General features: G+C 35.8%; 3 protein-coding genes across 3 annotated transcripts; all 3 read left to right on the forward strand.

Moving 5' to 3' along the window:
* Window positions 1–787: 787 nt before the first annotated feature.
* LOC101294466 (dnaJ homolog subfamily C member 8-like) lies at window positions 788–5948 on the forward strand. The gene is made up of 9 exons (XM_004299990.1): window positions 788–1011; window positions 1464–1554; window positions 1643–1703; window positions 2612–2689; window positions 3154–3227; window positions 3902–4015; window positions 4101–4208; window positions 5337–5375; window positions 5505–5948. Exons 1-9 carry the CDS (start codon window positions 938–940, stop codon window positions 5589–5591), a joined length of 726 nt encoding a protein of 241 aa, XP_004300038.1. The 5' UTR covers window positions 788–937; the 3' UTR covers window positions 5592–5948.
* A 225-nt stretch (window positions 5949–6173) lies between these two features.
* On the forward strand, window positions 6174–9570 carry LOC101295046 (proteasome assembly chaperone 2-like). The gene is made up of 8 exons (XM_004299992.1): window positions 6174–6229; window positions 6548–6638; window positions 6727–6892; window positions 6970–7028; window positions 7147–7265; window positions 7898–8138; window positions 8456–8579; window positions 9279–9570. The coding sequence occupies exons 2-8, from the start codon at window positions 6579–6581 to the stop codon at window positions 9356–9358; spliced, it is 849 nt and encodes a 282-aa protein (XP_004300040.1). The 5' UTR covers window positions 6174–6229; window positions 6548–6578; the 3' UTR covers window positions 9359–9570.
* A 940-nt stretch (window positions 9571–10510) lies between these two features.
* LOC101295337 (uncharacterized RNA-binding protein C1827.05c-like) lies at window positions 10511–13100 on the forward strand. The gene is made up of 9 exons (XM_004299993.1): window positions 10511–10623; window positions 10769–10911; window positions 11011–11125; window positions 11230–11285; window positions 11702–11749; window positions 11831–11928; window positions 12263–12332; window positions 12434–12544; window positions 12657–13100. Exons 2-9 carry the CDS (start codon window positions 10777–10779, stop codon window positions 12705–12707), a joined length of 684 nt encoding a protein of 227 aa, XP_004300041.1. The 5' UTR covers window positions 10511–10623; window positions 10769–10776; the 3' UTR covers window positions 12708–13100.
* Window positions 13101–15131: the final 2031 nt, after the last annotated feature.

Genomic DNA, 15131 nt, shown 5'->3' on the forward strand with positions numbered 1-15131 from the left:
TATATATATATATATATGCTTTAATAAAAAGAAATTTGAAAGTGAAAATATATAAGGAAAATAATAAAAAATGTAATCAATTATTATTGAATTGGAAAGTCTAGAGAGAACAAATATAATATTTCATTTCGTATAATTATTGTCCTTAATAGTCATTGTGTATGAGGATATATATGTCTCTTAATAATTCACAATAGAGTAGGTCTAGTGATCAAATTTGGAGGTCCCAATAGCCGCACTCATTTGTTAAAGGTAAATAAAATCACCAAGTGAAAAAAATTCACATGAAAGTATAAATCTAAGTTAAAAAACAAGAAAAAACTCTCAAATTTAACACCTCAATGGTATTAGTCGATATCAAGATGCACAATGTTTGTAAATGTATCTCTAGTAGCAACGCCTTCCATACTTCTAAGTTTCTTGAACTGATTTATCCGTTGTTCATAAATACGGTATAATAATTGTTCATGAGAATTTACATACAAAGTTGACATGGGAAATAATGAGTTAAAGGATAGACGAATCATCAACAAAGAAAAAAAAATACAAACAGTTTACCTCATCTTCATGTTAAATACTAGTGTCTTCAGACTTACGACCGAATATGATAAATCTGGGTTAGAGTTATGAAATTTGTGTTCATTCAAAACAAAAAAAATAAAATAAAAAAATTTATAATTTGTAACAACTTATTGTCTATTACTGTAATTTTATATCAGTATTTTTATATTTCAATAAATTAACAACGTATGTTATGAACAAAATAATTTGTGAGGTGACAATAAACACACTATTTTCATTTTGGTATATTATGAAGGGTAAGAACGTTTAGAGGAGGAAAAAGAAAAAAGAGAAAGGGGATGGTTTAAATCTATATAGCAAAGTCTGGGGGTTTGGTTTAGTAGAAGAAATTGGAACACGGGTAATTGAGAGCTCCATGGACGACGATTTGCTTCTCAAGAACTTCTACGCCGAAGTCAGCGAAGTCGAGCGGGACAACCAAGTCCTCAGGTCCCTTCTCCCTCTCTCGTATATATGCCTTTTCAATACTCATAATTATAATTCAACCGGAAACTAGGGTTAGGGTTTATATTATTTTTCATGGATTATGATCGAATTGTGAGTAATTTGAGCCCCCGCGAATTGGAATTATGGAATTACTGTTCAATTGAATTTGACTTGTGATTTTGATGTATGCGGTGTGTGTGCTAGTTATCTTCTCAAGTTTTAGGATTGATATTTTTGGTGAATTGAAGAATGTAATTCTGTTCTTATTTTTCGACTTAGATGAGTGCTGACTTTTTTTTTCTGTTTTTGGCAAAAGGAGATTGAGAGGCTGCTTTTCCTTTGATCTTTGGTTTGTTCATGTTTGATAAGCATATTTTCAATGTTTGATGAAACATTTCTTATATATTGAATTGTCTGTATTTAATTGATCTTGACAAACCGCGAACAATATGCAGGATCCTCAACTGCTTCAAGTTAAATCCTTTCGAGTATCTCAACTTACCATTTGATGCAACTGAAGAAGATGTTAAAAAACAGTATCGAAAGGTAACTACATCCGATATTGCTGTTTCTTGGTTTTGCTTGCTTATGATCCAACCTTGACTGACATATTTTTTATGGGAGTTGTTTGCAGTTGTCCTTGATGGTTCACCCTGATAAATGCAAGCATCCACAGGCTAAGGAGGCATTTGGAGGTGCTTATTTGTGCTTTGATACTTACATTTGTTATAATCCTTTAGTTGTTAGACAGAGATAGCCAACTAGTTTATGCTTGTATCACCATTAATCCAGTAGTGGGAGGTAACAGAGTGAGTGAAAAGTTAACCGTCCTGACTGAGTGTAGATAATTTCATTTTAAGGCTTGTTTCAGTCTCCAACTTTCTATATCGGTGGGTGTTATTATTTGATGAAAATAGCCTTGCCAGGGAGGCGGAAAAGGTTGTGGACTTACATGGTGGCATCTTAGTTATTGTTAATGCAATACTATCACATCAATTTTGTTTATTTGACACATTTTGAATGAGATGGAAATTTGTTATGATTTTGATGCATGACATTCTTATCTGGACTTATTGTAAGATTATACTGTATTTTAGAACTTAAAGTAGGGGTAACCTGTTTAGTGACTCAGAACTTGAGTCTATAAATCCATTATACCAATGATGATATTTGGACTCTCAATTTTTGCGGTTTGGCATGTGTTATTGTAGTTTGTATTGTTTATGCAATAAACTTACATTTGATTGTTTGGCCTAGATTGTTTATGGAGAGGTGTGAAGGTTTTGTAATTACCAGATTTATATAATGAGTCTTTGTTTTTCTAGTCAAAAGAAAAATAAAGAGATATTAAAGTTATCTGTTATATATTGTGTTTCATGTGAGTAAATTATACCAAACATGTGCCCTGATTGACCGTCACCTTAAATACATAAAGTCGTTGTTGGTTTGCAACTGGTGAAAGTTTGGTGTTTGGTAATATTTTAGTCCTGTTAGAGAGAAACGTCGATGAAAACTCTTAGTACTACCTTGAGGATATATCAATGCTCCTTTGTCGTTAGTAATGTATGCTTAAATTAACAGAGAGTTTTCCATTTATTTTCAGCATTGGCGAAAGCTCACCAACTTTTACTCGATCAACAAGAAAGGGACTATATCATTAGCCAAGTCTCTGCAGCCAAAGGTCAGAAATTTTTCATTTGTGTTCATCTTGGGGTCTGGATTTTCCTATGTATGGTAAACTCTTCATTTATCTAAAGTTCATATGAAAAATAAAAACCTGTTGGGTTAGACAATTGAATCATTTATTTGCTAATCTGAAAATTGTCTTGTAACTCATGTGGCCATAATATACACACACACACACACACACACACACACACATACTTTTAAATAGGTTTGGATGAAATATTGATGCTTACAAGTTTTAGAAGCATTGCTTTGTCCGATTATACCTTATAAATCTTGTTTCGGTCTCATAAAGTTCTACCCTGTGTATCTTCTTTTGGTCATTAAGTTCCAGTATGCGCTCTGTTTTTTTTTAAACATCTTTTCCTTCTTATGTTATTTTGTAAAATTCTTCCTGGGTGGAGTGATTGTTATGTTGGAGTGGGAAGGATCCCTTATTGTTTTTAATATGTGCTACAGACGAACTCAGAGCAAAACGGAAGAAGCAGTTGAAGAAAGATACAGCTTCTAAAATAAAGTCAATGGTCGATGAGGTATTTTCAGTTCTCATATATCTTTGATAATTGCATATGTTGGTCTATATGTTTGTTCATCATCTTGACCAATACAGCTGCTTGCCAGTTACGAATAATGGAAGAAATATTATAATCCTTAAAATCCTTAAAAGTAGAAGCCCATAACGATGCCCAGAATTTAACCCTTCCCCACAGGTATCCCCTCTCCACCCCGCCATAGGTTTCAAATAATCTTTTATTTCTTTCCATCCGCCATCCAATTTACAGCTAGCCCCCCACAACCCCAAAGGACTCTGGCCTTTCTCCCTTTACAAAAGTTGAAGGATTTTCTTTTACTAGAACCTTATAGAATTAGTTATTACCTTACGAAATGACTGAACTAGGATGGTTATACCCAAATGCTAATGGTAAAGGAAATCCAGACAAGGCATGCAGTATAAACGATATGGCTGATCCTTTACTGGGCTGAGCCAATAACCCCTAACCTTTGAAGTTTGCTGCAGACTTGAAACAAAATATTTGTGTATGTGCATAGGACATGGTTTCTTGTACATGTATTCGTTTTACATTGATATTCTTCTCATCTGATGGAAGGAACACCGGCCCCTAGTTCATGCAATTGAATTTATTTTATTGGGATTTTCTACTTCCTCCACAGTAAAATTTTAATTATGCTTTGATATATGTTTCAGGGAAAATATGAGCAACAGTATGAGCAGTCAGAAGAGTTTCAGCAAGAACTAAAGAAGAAGGTTCGAGAAATATTAACAGAACAAGAATGGCGGAGGAGAAAAATGCAAATGAGGGTATGCTAGAAACTTGAATGTTTTCTTTACTGAGCCATACTTGTTTAAGGTTTCATAGTTTTCTTTGTCCTTCATTGCCGTGTAGATATCAGAAGAGGAAGGACGATTGAAGAAAGATGAAGAAGAAGCCAAAGAGATGTGGAAAAGAAAACGAGATCATGAAGCAGAATGGGAAGGAACAAGAGAAAAAAGGGTACGTCGCCATCTTTTTCATTTTTCTATAGAAATATGTGGCATGGGCTTAACCTTTCATTGTTGTGAGGTTATAATTGGTTCCTGAAAGCAGGATATTACAAGTTCTTTTATATGCACAGAATGATTGTAGGCACTGGCCAAAGTGTAATTGGATATCCTTGATTGTTCTCATAGATTAGACTATATGTGATCTAAGGTCAATGGAAGATGTCACTGTCGGTCCTAGGTTAGTCATATACTCTGCTGAATCCAAAACTTTTTCCTGTTCATAAGGTTTTTGAACTGCATTTGTAGAAAGGTACAGAATCATCCCGCTTAAGGTAACTGGAAAATTGGTTCTACTGCTTGTTTTTTTTACTTATGATATTCAACTAATATTGTAAAAGAATGACAAGTTAAATAACTGATAAGAAACGAGAGATACGAGCAGTGATATACATAGTTATATTGATGAAATATTATAGATACATGGCCACAAGAAGCACCAAACTGGGCCATGTCAATAACATACATTGTTTGTCTCCTTGTGGACCTGTTCTTCTAAACACTCTGTCTAGCTGCCACCCTGTCTAGCTGCGCACTTAGGAAGTTCAAACCACCCCCACATTGTACATGCTATTTTATGCCATTCTTTTTCAAAATTCTGACCTCATTCTTTTATAAGGTGCCATTCTTTTAATATGTATTCGATATCTAATATAATTTTTTAGAATTTGAAGTACAATGCTGCCAAACTACCTTCCTATTTATTTTTTAATTATTATTTTTATTAGAATTCATCTTATTTCGTGTTGTGTCCAAGTAGTATGAATGTTGTACTTGTACAGTTATGCTGTTTGAAAACTCCATAATATGCCCTTGAGCCTAATTTATGCAGAAAACTTTCTCTGAAACCTTTCCAGATATTTATTGGGACGCAGTTTGTCATTTAACTTTCAATTTCAATAACATGTGTCCAATTTGAATGATGCCTAAGTTTCATTCTCAACCAGTATAAACACTTAATTAGAAAATCTATTACCAAAGATTTGATTGTAGTGTGCTGATCTCGTACATATTTTTTCCTAAACAAGCTAACTCCTTCATTGGGACTTGGATTTGATCTACTTTATTTCTTAATGATCAGGTCTCAAGCTGGAGAGATTTTATGAAGGGTGGAAAGAAGGTGAGTTGCAATGTTACTTTGTTTTCATTAATTGCAAAATAAAGAAATCTATCTCTGCTTCTTACTTACCAGTTTGAGTTGAAACAAAATGATAACAGCGCCAATATACTGATATATGTGTGCATTCAGGCCAAGAAAGGAGAACTTCGACCTCCCAAACTCAAAACTGAAGATCCGAACAAGTCTTATGTTCAAAGGCCAGTAAAACGCGGCTGATTGGCGCTGGATTTTGTCTGGTAGGGTCTAGTTTGCCGTCATTATCCAAGCTTTCTGGGGAACAGAAAGTTGGAGGACGTGTATGATTATGCGTCTCTGACTTGTTTGAAAACAGGATTATCTTTGTATCAATGCGATGTATGATTAGATATTACTTGATAGTTATTGAATCTCTGTAACTAATTCTGGCTCTTGATTACATAGAAAGTTATGTCAGATTGATGCTATTAATTCTTTTCAACCTTCATGGCATACACGGATTATTACTGAATAAGAGAAGTAAGCAACTGCCTGCTAGCAACCGCAAATGTAGTGGAGGAAATCAAGAAATCTCAAAACCTAATTGATACGATGTTGAAAAGGAAAATGTGCTTGTTCATTCATTCTAACACCAACACTTTGTGAAAAGCTCAAAAGAAATGTTTTGAATTATTAAAATTGGAGACACTTAACTGTCTCAAGTGTTCTTCGTGGTTTAACTTCAGGAAAAAAAAATGAATATACTACCGAAACTAGCCTTACTCTTTTAGAAAATTTACATCATCAGTCCTTATTGCCCTTCCCGTTTCTTATTCTTCTCTCAACAGCATAAGGGCAAGAGCAAAACATTGTCAGAATTGCTTTGGTGGTTTTCAGAGGTATTGGTTTCTGTTCTGATCTTTCTTTACCTTTTGGGTTGACAGTTGGGTTCTTTGTATTGATTCATGTTTTCCATTCAAACTCATATATACGACTGATTGTTGTAGTGCTAGAAAGAAAGTATATATAAAAGAGTAAGGCTAAAGGGAATACACAGAGATTAAGGGGTTCTCTGATTGTTGTGTTATTGTTTAATCCCAATAACAGACCATTTCGATTTCTTATTCTTGTTCAAAGTATCTTGAACTGGTATTTTTTATTTTTTATTTTTTTTTATTGTTTGGGTTAACTTGCTTGAACTGCAATTTGGACATCAGCTGACAGGAACTTGACGACGCTCTCCGAAAAATGGAGTTCATTCCTGAACAAGGCAAAAACGTCCTTGCTGACTCATCCACTCTCATCCTGGTCTGCTTTTTCTACCACATTTTCCGATGTTGTTTTGTTGCTAATGAGTTGAAAATAAGAAATTTGAAAGTTTGGTATTGTATTTCAGCCAGCGCTGTCCATTGGAAATGTCGGACAGCTTGCCGTGGATCTTTTAGTTGCATCAACAAAGGCGGAGAGAGTTGGATACTTGGACACTCCCTTTATCCTTCCATGTGTTGGCAACGACGCGTATGGGCCTGTTCCTCAAGGAGAGCTTGCTCTCCCTCTTGAAGGTGCTCATTCTCTTTTACTCTCCTTCTTACCTTTCTTTCTTTGTTGTTTCTAAAAAAGTGAAATTTGGTGCTTGCAGCTTATGACTCATCTTCTAAATCTTTGTCTTTAATCCAACAAAGATCCCCTGTTGTTAAGGTACAGTAGAGCGTTCTACTGCACATTATAGGATTGTTTGGACTGTTTTACTTTCCTGTAGTAGTGCTCTACTTTTTAATGTTAGAGAGGATCACATCAAAATGGTAATACTATGCAGGGGAAGATGATTGAATTTGCTAAGAACTTGGCTGATTATGTTGCTGCCAGTGGAAAGAAGCATGTCATTGTGCTTTCAAGCTTAGACTTTGGGAGGTGGCAGAGAATTGATATGTCAAGGTATAAATAGCATGAATTGTGTGGCTTCTGCTTGCTCCTATGAGTTGAAATTTTTTTTTGAGCATTTTCATGCTCCTTTGTTTAAGTTTTTCGTAATATTTGAATTGAGCCAATATCTTGAGGCGAACATTGTAGGCTAGGTAAAGTTGAAGCACTTGGAAGAAAACTTAATAAGATTCATAAGCATTGGACCGTCTGTTAAGCAGTTAACTTACAAACATGATCCTATGTACTTTGAAAATAAACTACTTCAACTAACATACTGATATTGTCAGATTCAACCCTTCATGTTTCTGCAGCCACTTAAATGTAGACAAATTTTCAGCTGACTGCAATTCTTGTTTCAGTGGTTTTGCAGAACTTATGATGGCTTTTACTACATTTTCAGAGCTGAATTAGTGATTTTAGAACATATTGGAACTTCAAAAATATATGTACATTACTAGTTGTACTTCTTGAATTGTACCATGTACCATGAAATGGATATAAAATCAAGAATCTTCCCTTTTTTTTTTTAAATGCACACGACTAATCTTGAAAGAACCGCGATAGTCCTGAACTCTGTTGCATAAAAAAAAAGATTTGTACTTTCATGCACATGTTTGATTGGTTTACCTTCTGTGATATTCCAGTGGTTCACAGATGCATTACTTGTCAAGCACTAATTCGGATGGAACAGATGATCACTGTGAACAACTTGGGTGGAAAAGACTTCAGGAATATAACCCAAATCAGAGGTCTTGGAAGTATCTTAGCACATTAGCTGAAGACAATGTTATGCCAGAGGACAGCTTGCCCTTTGAAGGTGAATTTGAAGAAGAAGAATATTACTACCCAAGCTTGCCTTTTGCAGCACTCTTTTCTTGCTTCAAGGTATTCATTGTCAGTTACACCAATATTGCAATAAGTCGACCTGGTCACACTTTACTTGAAGTAATTAATGTGTTACACAAGTTCTATTAATAGGGTGTTCAGCAAGAGGAATCCAGCAAATAATATACACTGAACATTTATTATCTGTCTTTTGAAGTTCCTCTACTCATTGAACCAATTCTTGCTTAGCCTCTATCCATAGCTACAGCCATGTGAAAGTGAAAACCATATAAAGGAGGAAGACAATGTTTAGATTCACAAGCTAGAACATGAGATTAAGGTGATTTCTAATCCTAGGTTTACTTTGATTTAATCAGGCTAAGGGATTGAAGGTGACCTGCTTACTGTGTTTCTGCTCTGAAGGAGATAACACACCTGATGCTTTCCACTTGGCCGAGGCAGCATGCAAACTTCTGGGTCAGAGTCCCACTAATTTCCATGGTCAGTTTCTTTTATAGGATAGATACAATTACTTTGCTAATTAGATGCTTCTGTTTCAGAGGAGTTTGGTCATGCCCATCTGCGCTTTCTTCTATTTCTGTTGTTGGTCTCTCTCTATTTTTCAAAGTAAAAGTAAAAAAGAAAATAGAAAGAGAAGACTCCAGTCAGTCCCAAATGCATACTTACTTTCCATTATCTGTTCTTTTGGTGTTCCTGTTGTTGTTTTCATAGGATGCATCTTTGTCGTCATGTGTTCTTTGCTGTAAATTCTGTAATCTTGGCAAATTTGTATTATTGGAAGCAACCTTGCAGTTTTAATCTAGGGTTTGTGTGTATTATTGGAAGCAACCTTGCTGTAAAGCCTGCCATTTAACACCTCTTCACCAACTGCACGGCCGAGTGGCGGATAATGTCACTTTATATCAGATATAGGGTTTGTGTGTGTATGTCTGTGTGTGCGCATGTGTGAGTATGCAAGTGCTGGCATGTGTATGTCTTTGAGTTTCCCAGTATTCTGCAATTTTAGATTGGAGATTAAAACATGGTGTGGCAATAACCCAAAGGATGAGATGACCCCCATGGCAATCCCTAAGAATTGTTTCCATTAGTTTTATTCTTCTTCCTACAAGTTTTGAACTTTAATGCGAATAATGATTTTGCCTAGTTGTATACTCATCTGTCGCTAATGGCTTTGTGCAGGCAACAGTAACGATAAATGGCTTATTCCAATTTCTTGGAAGACTGTGTATGGACCCCCAGCAGATATTTCTTTATTTTAGGCGGGAATAGGATTCCTCTGATCTGACTATCCGAGGCAAGAGATCTCCAAGATTAATGTACCTCCTTTATGCTCCACAGCTTCACTTCTTATGTTTACTGTTTTCTAGCTCTGGTTTACTTTCCTAGTTTGATTCCTTTTGTTTTGTTCGAATATCTCCAAGATGGAGTGATGAAATCCAGAGAATTGAATCAAGATTATCAGTTCTATCACATATCTTCTTGGGTATAATCAGTGGGTTGAGAAATTGGGTATGAAATCATTTACACAAACATGCACAGATCCTAGTAAAGCATGTCCCTTCCATCTTTGTAGAAGACTAAAACTGAAATGCTGCAATTTTGAACTTGGAGAAATAAATACATGTATGTTTTATGAATCATGAGCATTTCAAAGCATCACTTAAACACATACTGAACTAAAATACTCAACTAATATTGTTATCAAAATTATGTTTAAGTTAAAAAAATCACGTGTCCTAGTTTACTATACTGAATAAAAAACCATCAGTTGTCATATGAGAAATGATGTTACGTTTGATCTAAAACCAGAAACCATTATCGATGATCTTGTATCAATACTAAAGCTTTTAGATCATGTATATACATCTAGAGTCCGGATCTAGAGAGGACCTCCTTAAGCTTTTAAAGTGAGGATGTTTTTAGTTCTAACATGTATTTTAACAATCAAAGCCACATATCTTCTAGATACTTACCCACATATGAATCCTACAAAAAATTAACCAAAATAAAAAATATTTAACCATTTGACTAGCACAATATTTGTTTTAATTTTATCTAACGGCCTACAATTGTTTACATCAATTTGAAGTACCAAATGATTATGGAATTAGTTAAAATTTTGCAGACATGTTTCTTATATACAAATTTAGAGAATCAACGGTTGAGATCGTTAAATGAAGTCCTCTACTACTAATGTAAAATAGTAGAAATTCTCAAATTCTTAAAATAAGGAGGTCATTTTTAAATCCTCTCTTGGATAATCGAAAAATTTAATGCTCTTTATAGGTCTAGTTTAGTAATTTCGAAACAGAAAAAAAGAAATATTGTAATTTCAGAGATTTTTGTTTGAAAATAAAATAAAAACGTAAGACCCACCCAATAAAATATAACCCGAGCCCAATACCAAACCCAATGCATCAGAAGTAAAACAGAAAACCTAAAACACACATAACGCGCCTCTTCTTCTCTTCTTCTTCCTCTTCAGTCCTCGACACCGAGAGCTCTCTGCACTCTCCTTCTTCAGGTAAACTCTATATTTCCTCACTATCTCCTCGTTGCTTGTGATTCTGGGTTGTGATCCTTTTCTATTTTCTCTTTTGGGTATGATTTTTCCCGTGCTGGGCTTTAGATTTTGGTATTGGATTGACGTGGTTTGTATTTGGTTGCAGAGCGAGAGATGGGGGCGAAGGCGAAAAAGGCCATGAAAAAGCAACTGAGCAAAGCAGTCTCTGCTTCTGCTCAGAAAGCGCTTTCTGCTTCTTCTGCTCAAAAACCAGTTCCTACTTCCTCTACTGCTGCTCCTGATTTCTTGGTAATCCCCATCATCGTTGTTAGTTACTTTCGAGTATCGCTCATTTTGTGTGTGTTTATAGCCGTTTTCTTATCTGTTGTTTTTTTTTTCTGAGGAAAGCCATTGGAAGGCGGTCCTGCACGTAAGCTCCCAGAAGAGAAGCTTAAGGAAGATGTTGCGAGGGTTGTGTACATCAGTCGGATACCACACGGCTTCTATGAAACTGAAATGCAAGGTACAATGGGGTTATGGAATCTGTTGGATCAAGAATAATATTAGAGTACTGTTTGGCCAAGGTTCTTGATTGAGTTTTTCGGCTAATTTGCTATCTTTTTGCAGGGTTTTTTGGGCAGTTTGGTGTAATCAACAGATTAAGAATCGTACGCAACAAAAAGGTTAGTGATTCAGTTGATGACTTAAACATTGAGTTTGTGGTAGCACTTGTCAATGGGTTTGTCTGTGGATCACTTGTCTGATTTTGTCTGATTGTTTAGCCAGAGGCATATGACATGCTATAGGGTAAATTAGGATTTATATTCTGTGTTAAGAAATCTATACCAAGTGTAAATGGGGTCTTCCTCAATATAGTGCTGAGTTAATGAGCAAGTTACCCCCTGAGCATAATCACAGCTTCTGCTTTCCTGCTAGAAGCTTGAGCTTTTACAAACTAAAGATTGTTCTTATTATTAGTTGTTATTTTTCAATCGAGCATGATTTACCTGAGCAGAATCATGTGTTTTTGTTCTTTTTGTATTGATCTTGTTGTAGATTTTTCAGTGACATTATTAACGCCTTTTCTTCATATCAACAGACAGGAAAGTCAAAGCATTTTGGCTTCATAGAGTTTGAGGACCCAGGGGTGGGTTATGTTTCGTAATGATTTTATTTTTAGTTTCTAATAACTTTGCTTTTTCTTAACATTGTGTTACCTTGCATGCAGGTGGCCAAAATTGTAGCTGAAACTATGCATAATTACTTGTTGTTCGAATGCCTTCTGCAAACCAAACTTATTCCTCCACAGGAAGTTCACCCGAAGTTGTAAGTTTTACATTAAGATATTGTAGTTAGGTTGGAATGATGGAATCAAATGTTAGTCAAGTTGTTTGGTGGCTTGAATTTTTTGGCCAAATAACTTGGCGCATTCAAAATGAACCAAATGGTTTTGGAGGGTGCTTGAAGTGGACAAGGATACTCACTCACTCGTAATTTATTTATGCCAGTAAAAGTTATTGTTGGCATCCATAGACATTTATACCATATAGTTTAGGCTAATGATAAATGTGAAATAGGCCACCTGTCAAATTAATGCTCTAGTTGCGGTTTGTCAATTACCCTGTAGCTGCTAAGTGTATGTGTCTTGTTTGTTTATTAGGTGGAAGAATAGCAAAATCCGAGCCAAACCCCTGAACTGGGTTCAAATTGAGCGCAAGAGGCATGACAAGGTATCCATTGCATACATGAAGAATATCCTGTTGCAACATTTACATTACCAAACAAGCCTGCCACATATTCAACTTTCTCATTGTGGGTGATGATTTTTCAGGAAAGGACAGCTGAAGAGCACAAAAAGCTGGTGGAGAAAATTAAGAAGAGAGATCTGAAGCGTCAAAAGAGAATTGAGGCTGCTGGTATTGAGTACAAGTGCCCAGAAATTGTAAGAATTAAGTCTCTTGTGTTATCTAGGATTGCAGCAATTGTGCTTAATTTAACACCAGCCTGCAATTCTTTGTTCTGTTACTCATCCTTTTTTTTTATATTCTGTGTAGATCACTAATGATCAGCCTGCTCCAAAGAAGAAGAAGTTGCGTCTAAAGTAGGTGGCATTTAATTCCCATCCCTTCTATGTCACGTGGATTTGATCGGGGTGGGATGAAGCACTCTAGTTATCATATCCACCCCCTTAACTAGAAAAAAGAAGGTTTTGGTCTTGAGCTTTTATCTTACATGTACCGGTTTGTAGCTTTATGATTTCTTTCATTTTCTATTTAATGTAGTGCATCACAATGGACAAGTTTATATAATGTATCTTTAGTTTTAAAGGTACCCCATGTAGAGAAATATTGTTCTGGACCCTTGATATGATTTAAGGAGGCAGCCTTGGCTGCAATCTATAGCTCTTCATGAAAATATTGAGCTTCAGTTTTGTAGTAGTATGAAAGCCTGGCTAGTAACTCTGAGTGAAGTTGAATCATAATTTTTTCTATCCAAGTTAAAATTGCTCTCTTGCTGTAAAGTTGTGTTAACACTAACATGAGTTCCATCCAAAACATTACGATCTTTGGACCACAAAGCCAAGTCAGATGCACTAATATGGGTCTGAACCTCTGAGGTACATTGCAAGTACAAGATTGATCAGGACAAATACATTTACACCATCACCTCTGAACAGTGAGAAAATCTAGTCGAAGGGAAGCTGATGAATCAAATGAAAGCTATGTTTTTCAGATGCTGACGATCTTGTGACTTGCTATTTTCTTGAGTGGATCTTTATCTCTTCTCAAGCAGTAGTCTATGCTTGAAGGGGCCAAGGGGCTTGGGACTTGCCATAAGAGTTCGAACACAAAGCGTGCTGAAATCTCATGTACCTTGCAGAGGGCTTGAGCTGAATATCGATAAGATGTTCCTGTGCATGGAACGTCGCTGCTGCAAGCAAGATGGAACAGGCTGCACTGAATAAGTCCCAATTACTGGGTCACATTTTCACTCCTGAGATTACTACAGCTCTTGTCTGGTTCTTGCAGGACTTCTTGTCACAATAGTACTGGTAGAGGTACAAATAGTATTTTAGCTTTTTGGAAGATTTACAGTGGATTTGAATTTGGGATATGTTTATTGGACTTCTTCTGCAAGTAATATACTGAAGAGGAAGAGGAAGAGGAAATACTAGTCCACCAGTCAGAGCCCCGGCCATCAACAACTCCGACACCCTGGATGGTGAAGTTATGAACCTATTTGATGTTTATCCTTTGAAAAAAAAGCTGGACTTTGACCATGAACTAACTTTTGGAGGAGCCATTAGAGTTTCCTGTATATGTTTGGTGCAAAATAACATTAATAATCAGCTTCTTTCTCTTGTTTTCATGTTAATTTTGGCAACAAAGTTATGATGAGAGAACAATTTCATTAACCTGAATCTGAAGCTAGAACAAGATCAGGCATACACGGGTTGAAGAGTTATTGCCTTGATGAGGAACTTGAATCTTGAAGCAGCTTTCCATGCCGCTAAGTGCCTGATTGTTGACATGCATTAATTTTGACATTTAGAAGATATTCTACCAGAAAATACACAAAGACACATGCCATTAGCACATAGCCACATACAACTATATAAGTACTTTCTTTTTTTTTTGTTTACCTTAGAATCGTCAGGAGACACCATCACCCTTGGCACCAGAAGACAAGACAGAAGGAAATCTGAGGAACTGGAGTTGGAGTAGGACAAGGCAAATGTGAATCATGAGTGTTAATACCACCTATTTCCAAAAAAAAAAAGTGTTATTACCACTTTTTATGCCTAATGAGGTTTGCTCTCCTTGGTTTGATGCCTTCTTACCTAAATGGTGTTGCTTGGACTAGTCGGTGCCAGTCATTTTTTTTATACAATAATAAGATGAAATTTGTATCAAATAACTATCCGTTTGTAAACTCTGATCTAGTCAAAATTATTTATACATTGGTCTTGAACTGTAATGCTTTCTCTTTGAATGACTAGCAATTATGTAACATCAGAGCGAATGAAGATAGATCCTTTGAACTCTTAGTTTTTATGCTGCATTAAATATCGTCAATTCTTATTTACAAATTACAACCAGACTGCATGCTTCTAAACCGATATATAAGAATCTGTGTATAGCTAACCATTCCCTTCAATCCTCCAGTAGATATTTAAAGTATGTAAATTAAAAACTAGGGTTTTAGTTCAAGCAGACGAATGAGAGTCGATGACGCGAGCATTGACCAATTTCTGTAGTGAGGACTGTATATAATAGTGACGACCAAGTTAAAAACTTAACCTCTATAGCAGAAGAATAATGCTGGAAAGGGATGGCAAAAAGGTAGAAGAAGAAGACTCACTACCAGAAGAAAGACTTTAGCCGACGAAAAAAAAAAAACCAGGCCGATGAATATACTTTAGCCGACGAAATTTTCATTCGTCGGCTAAATTATATTTTCGTCGGCTATAGTCAACTTTAGCCGACGAAATTAAAAATTCGTCGGCTAAAGAATTTATTTTCGTCGAC

The sequence above is a fragment of the Fragaria vesca genome, linkage group LG5 (genome assembly GCF_000184155.1).
Source record: "Fragaria vesca subsp. vesca linkage group LG5, FraVesHawaii_1.0, whole genome shotgun sequence".
Classification (NCBI taxonomy): Eukaryota; Viridiplantae; Streptophyta; class Magnoliopsida; order Rosales; family Rosaceae; genus Fragaria; species Fragaria vesca.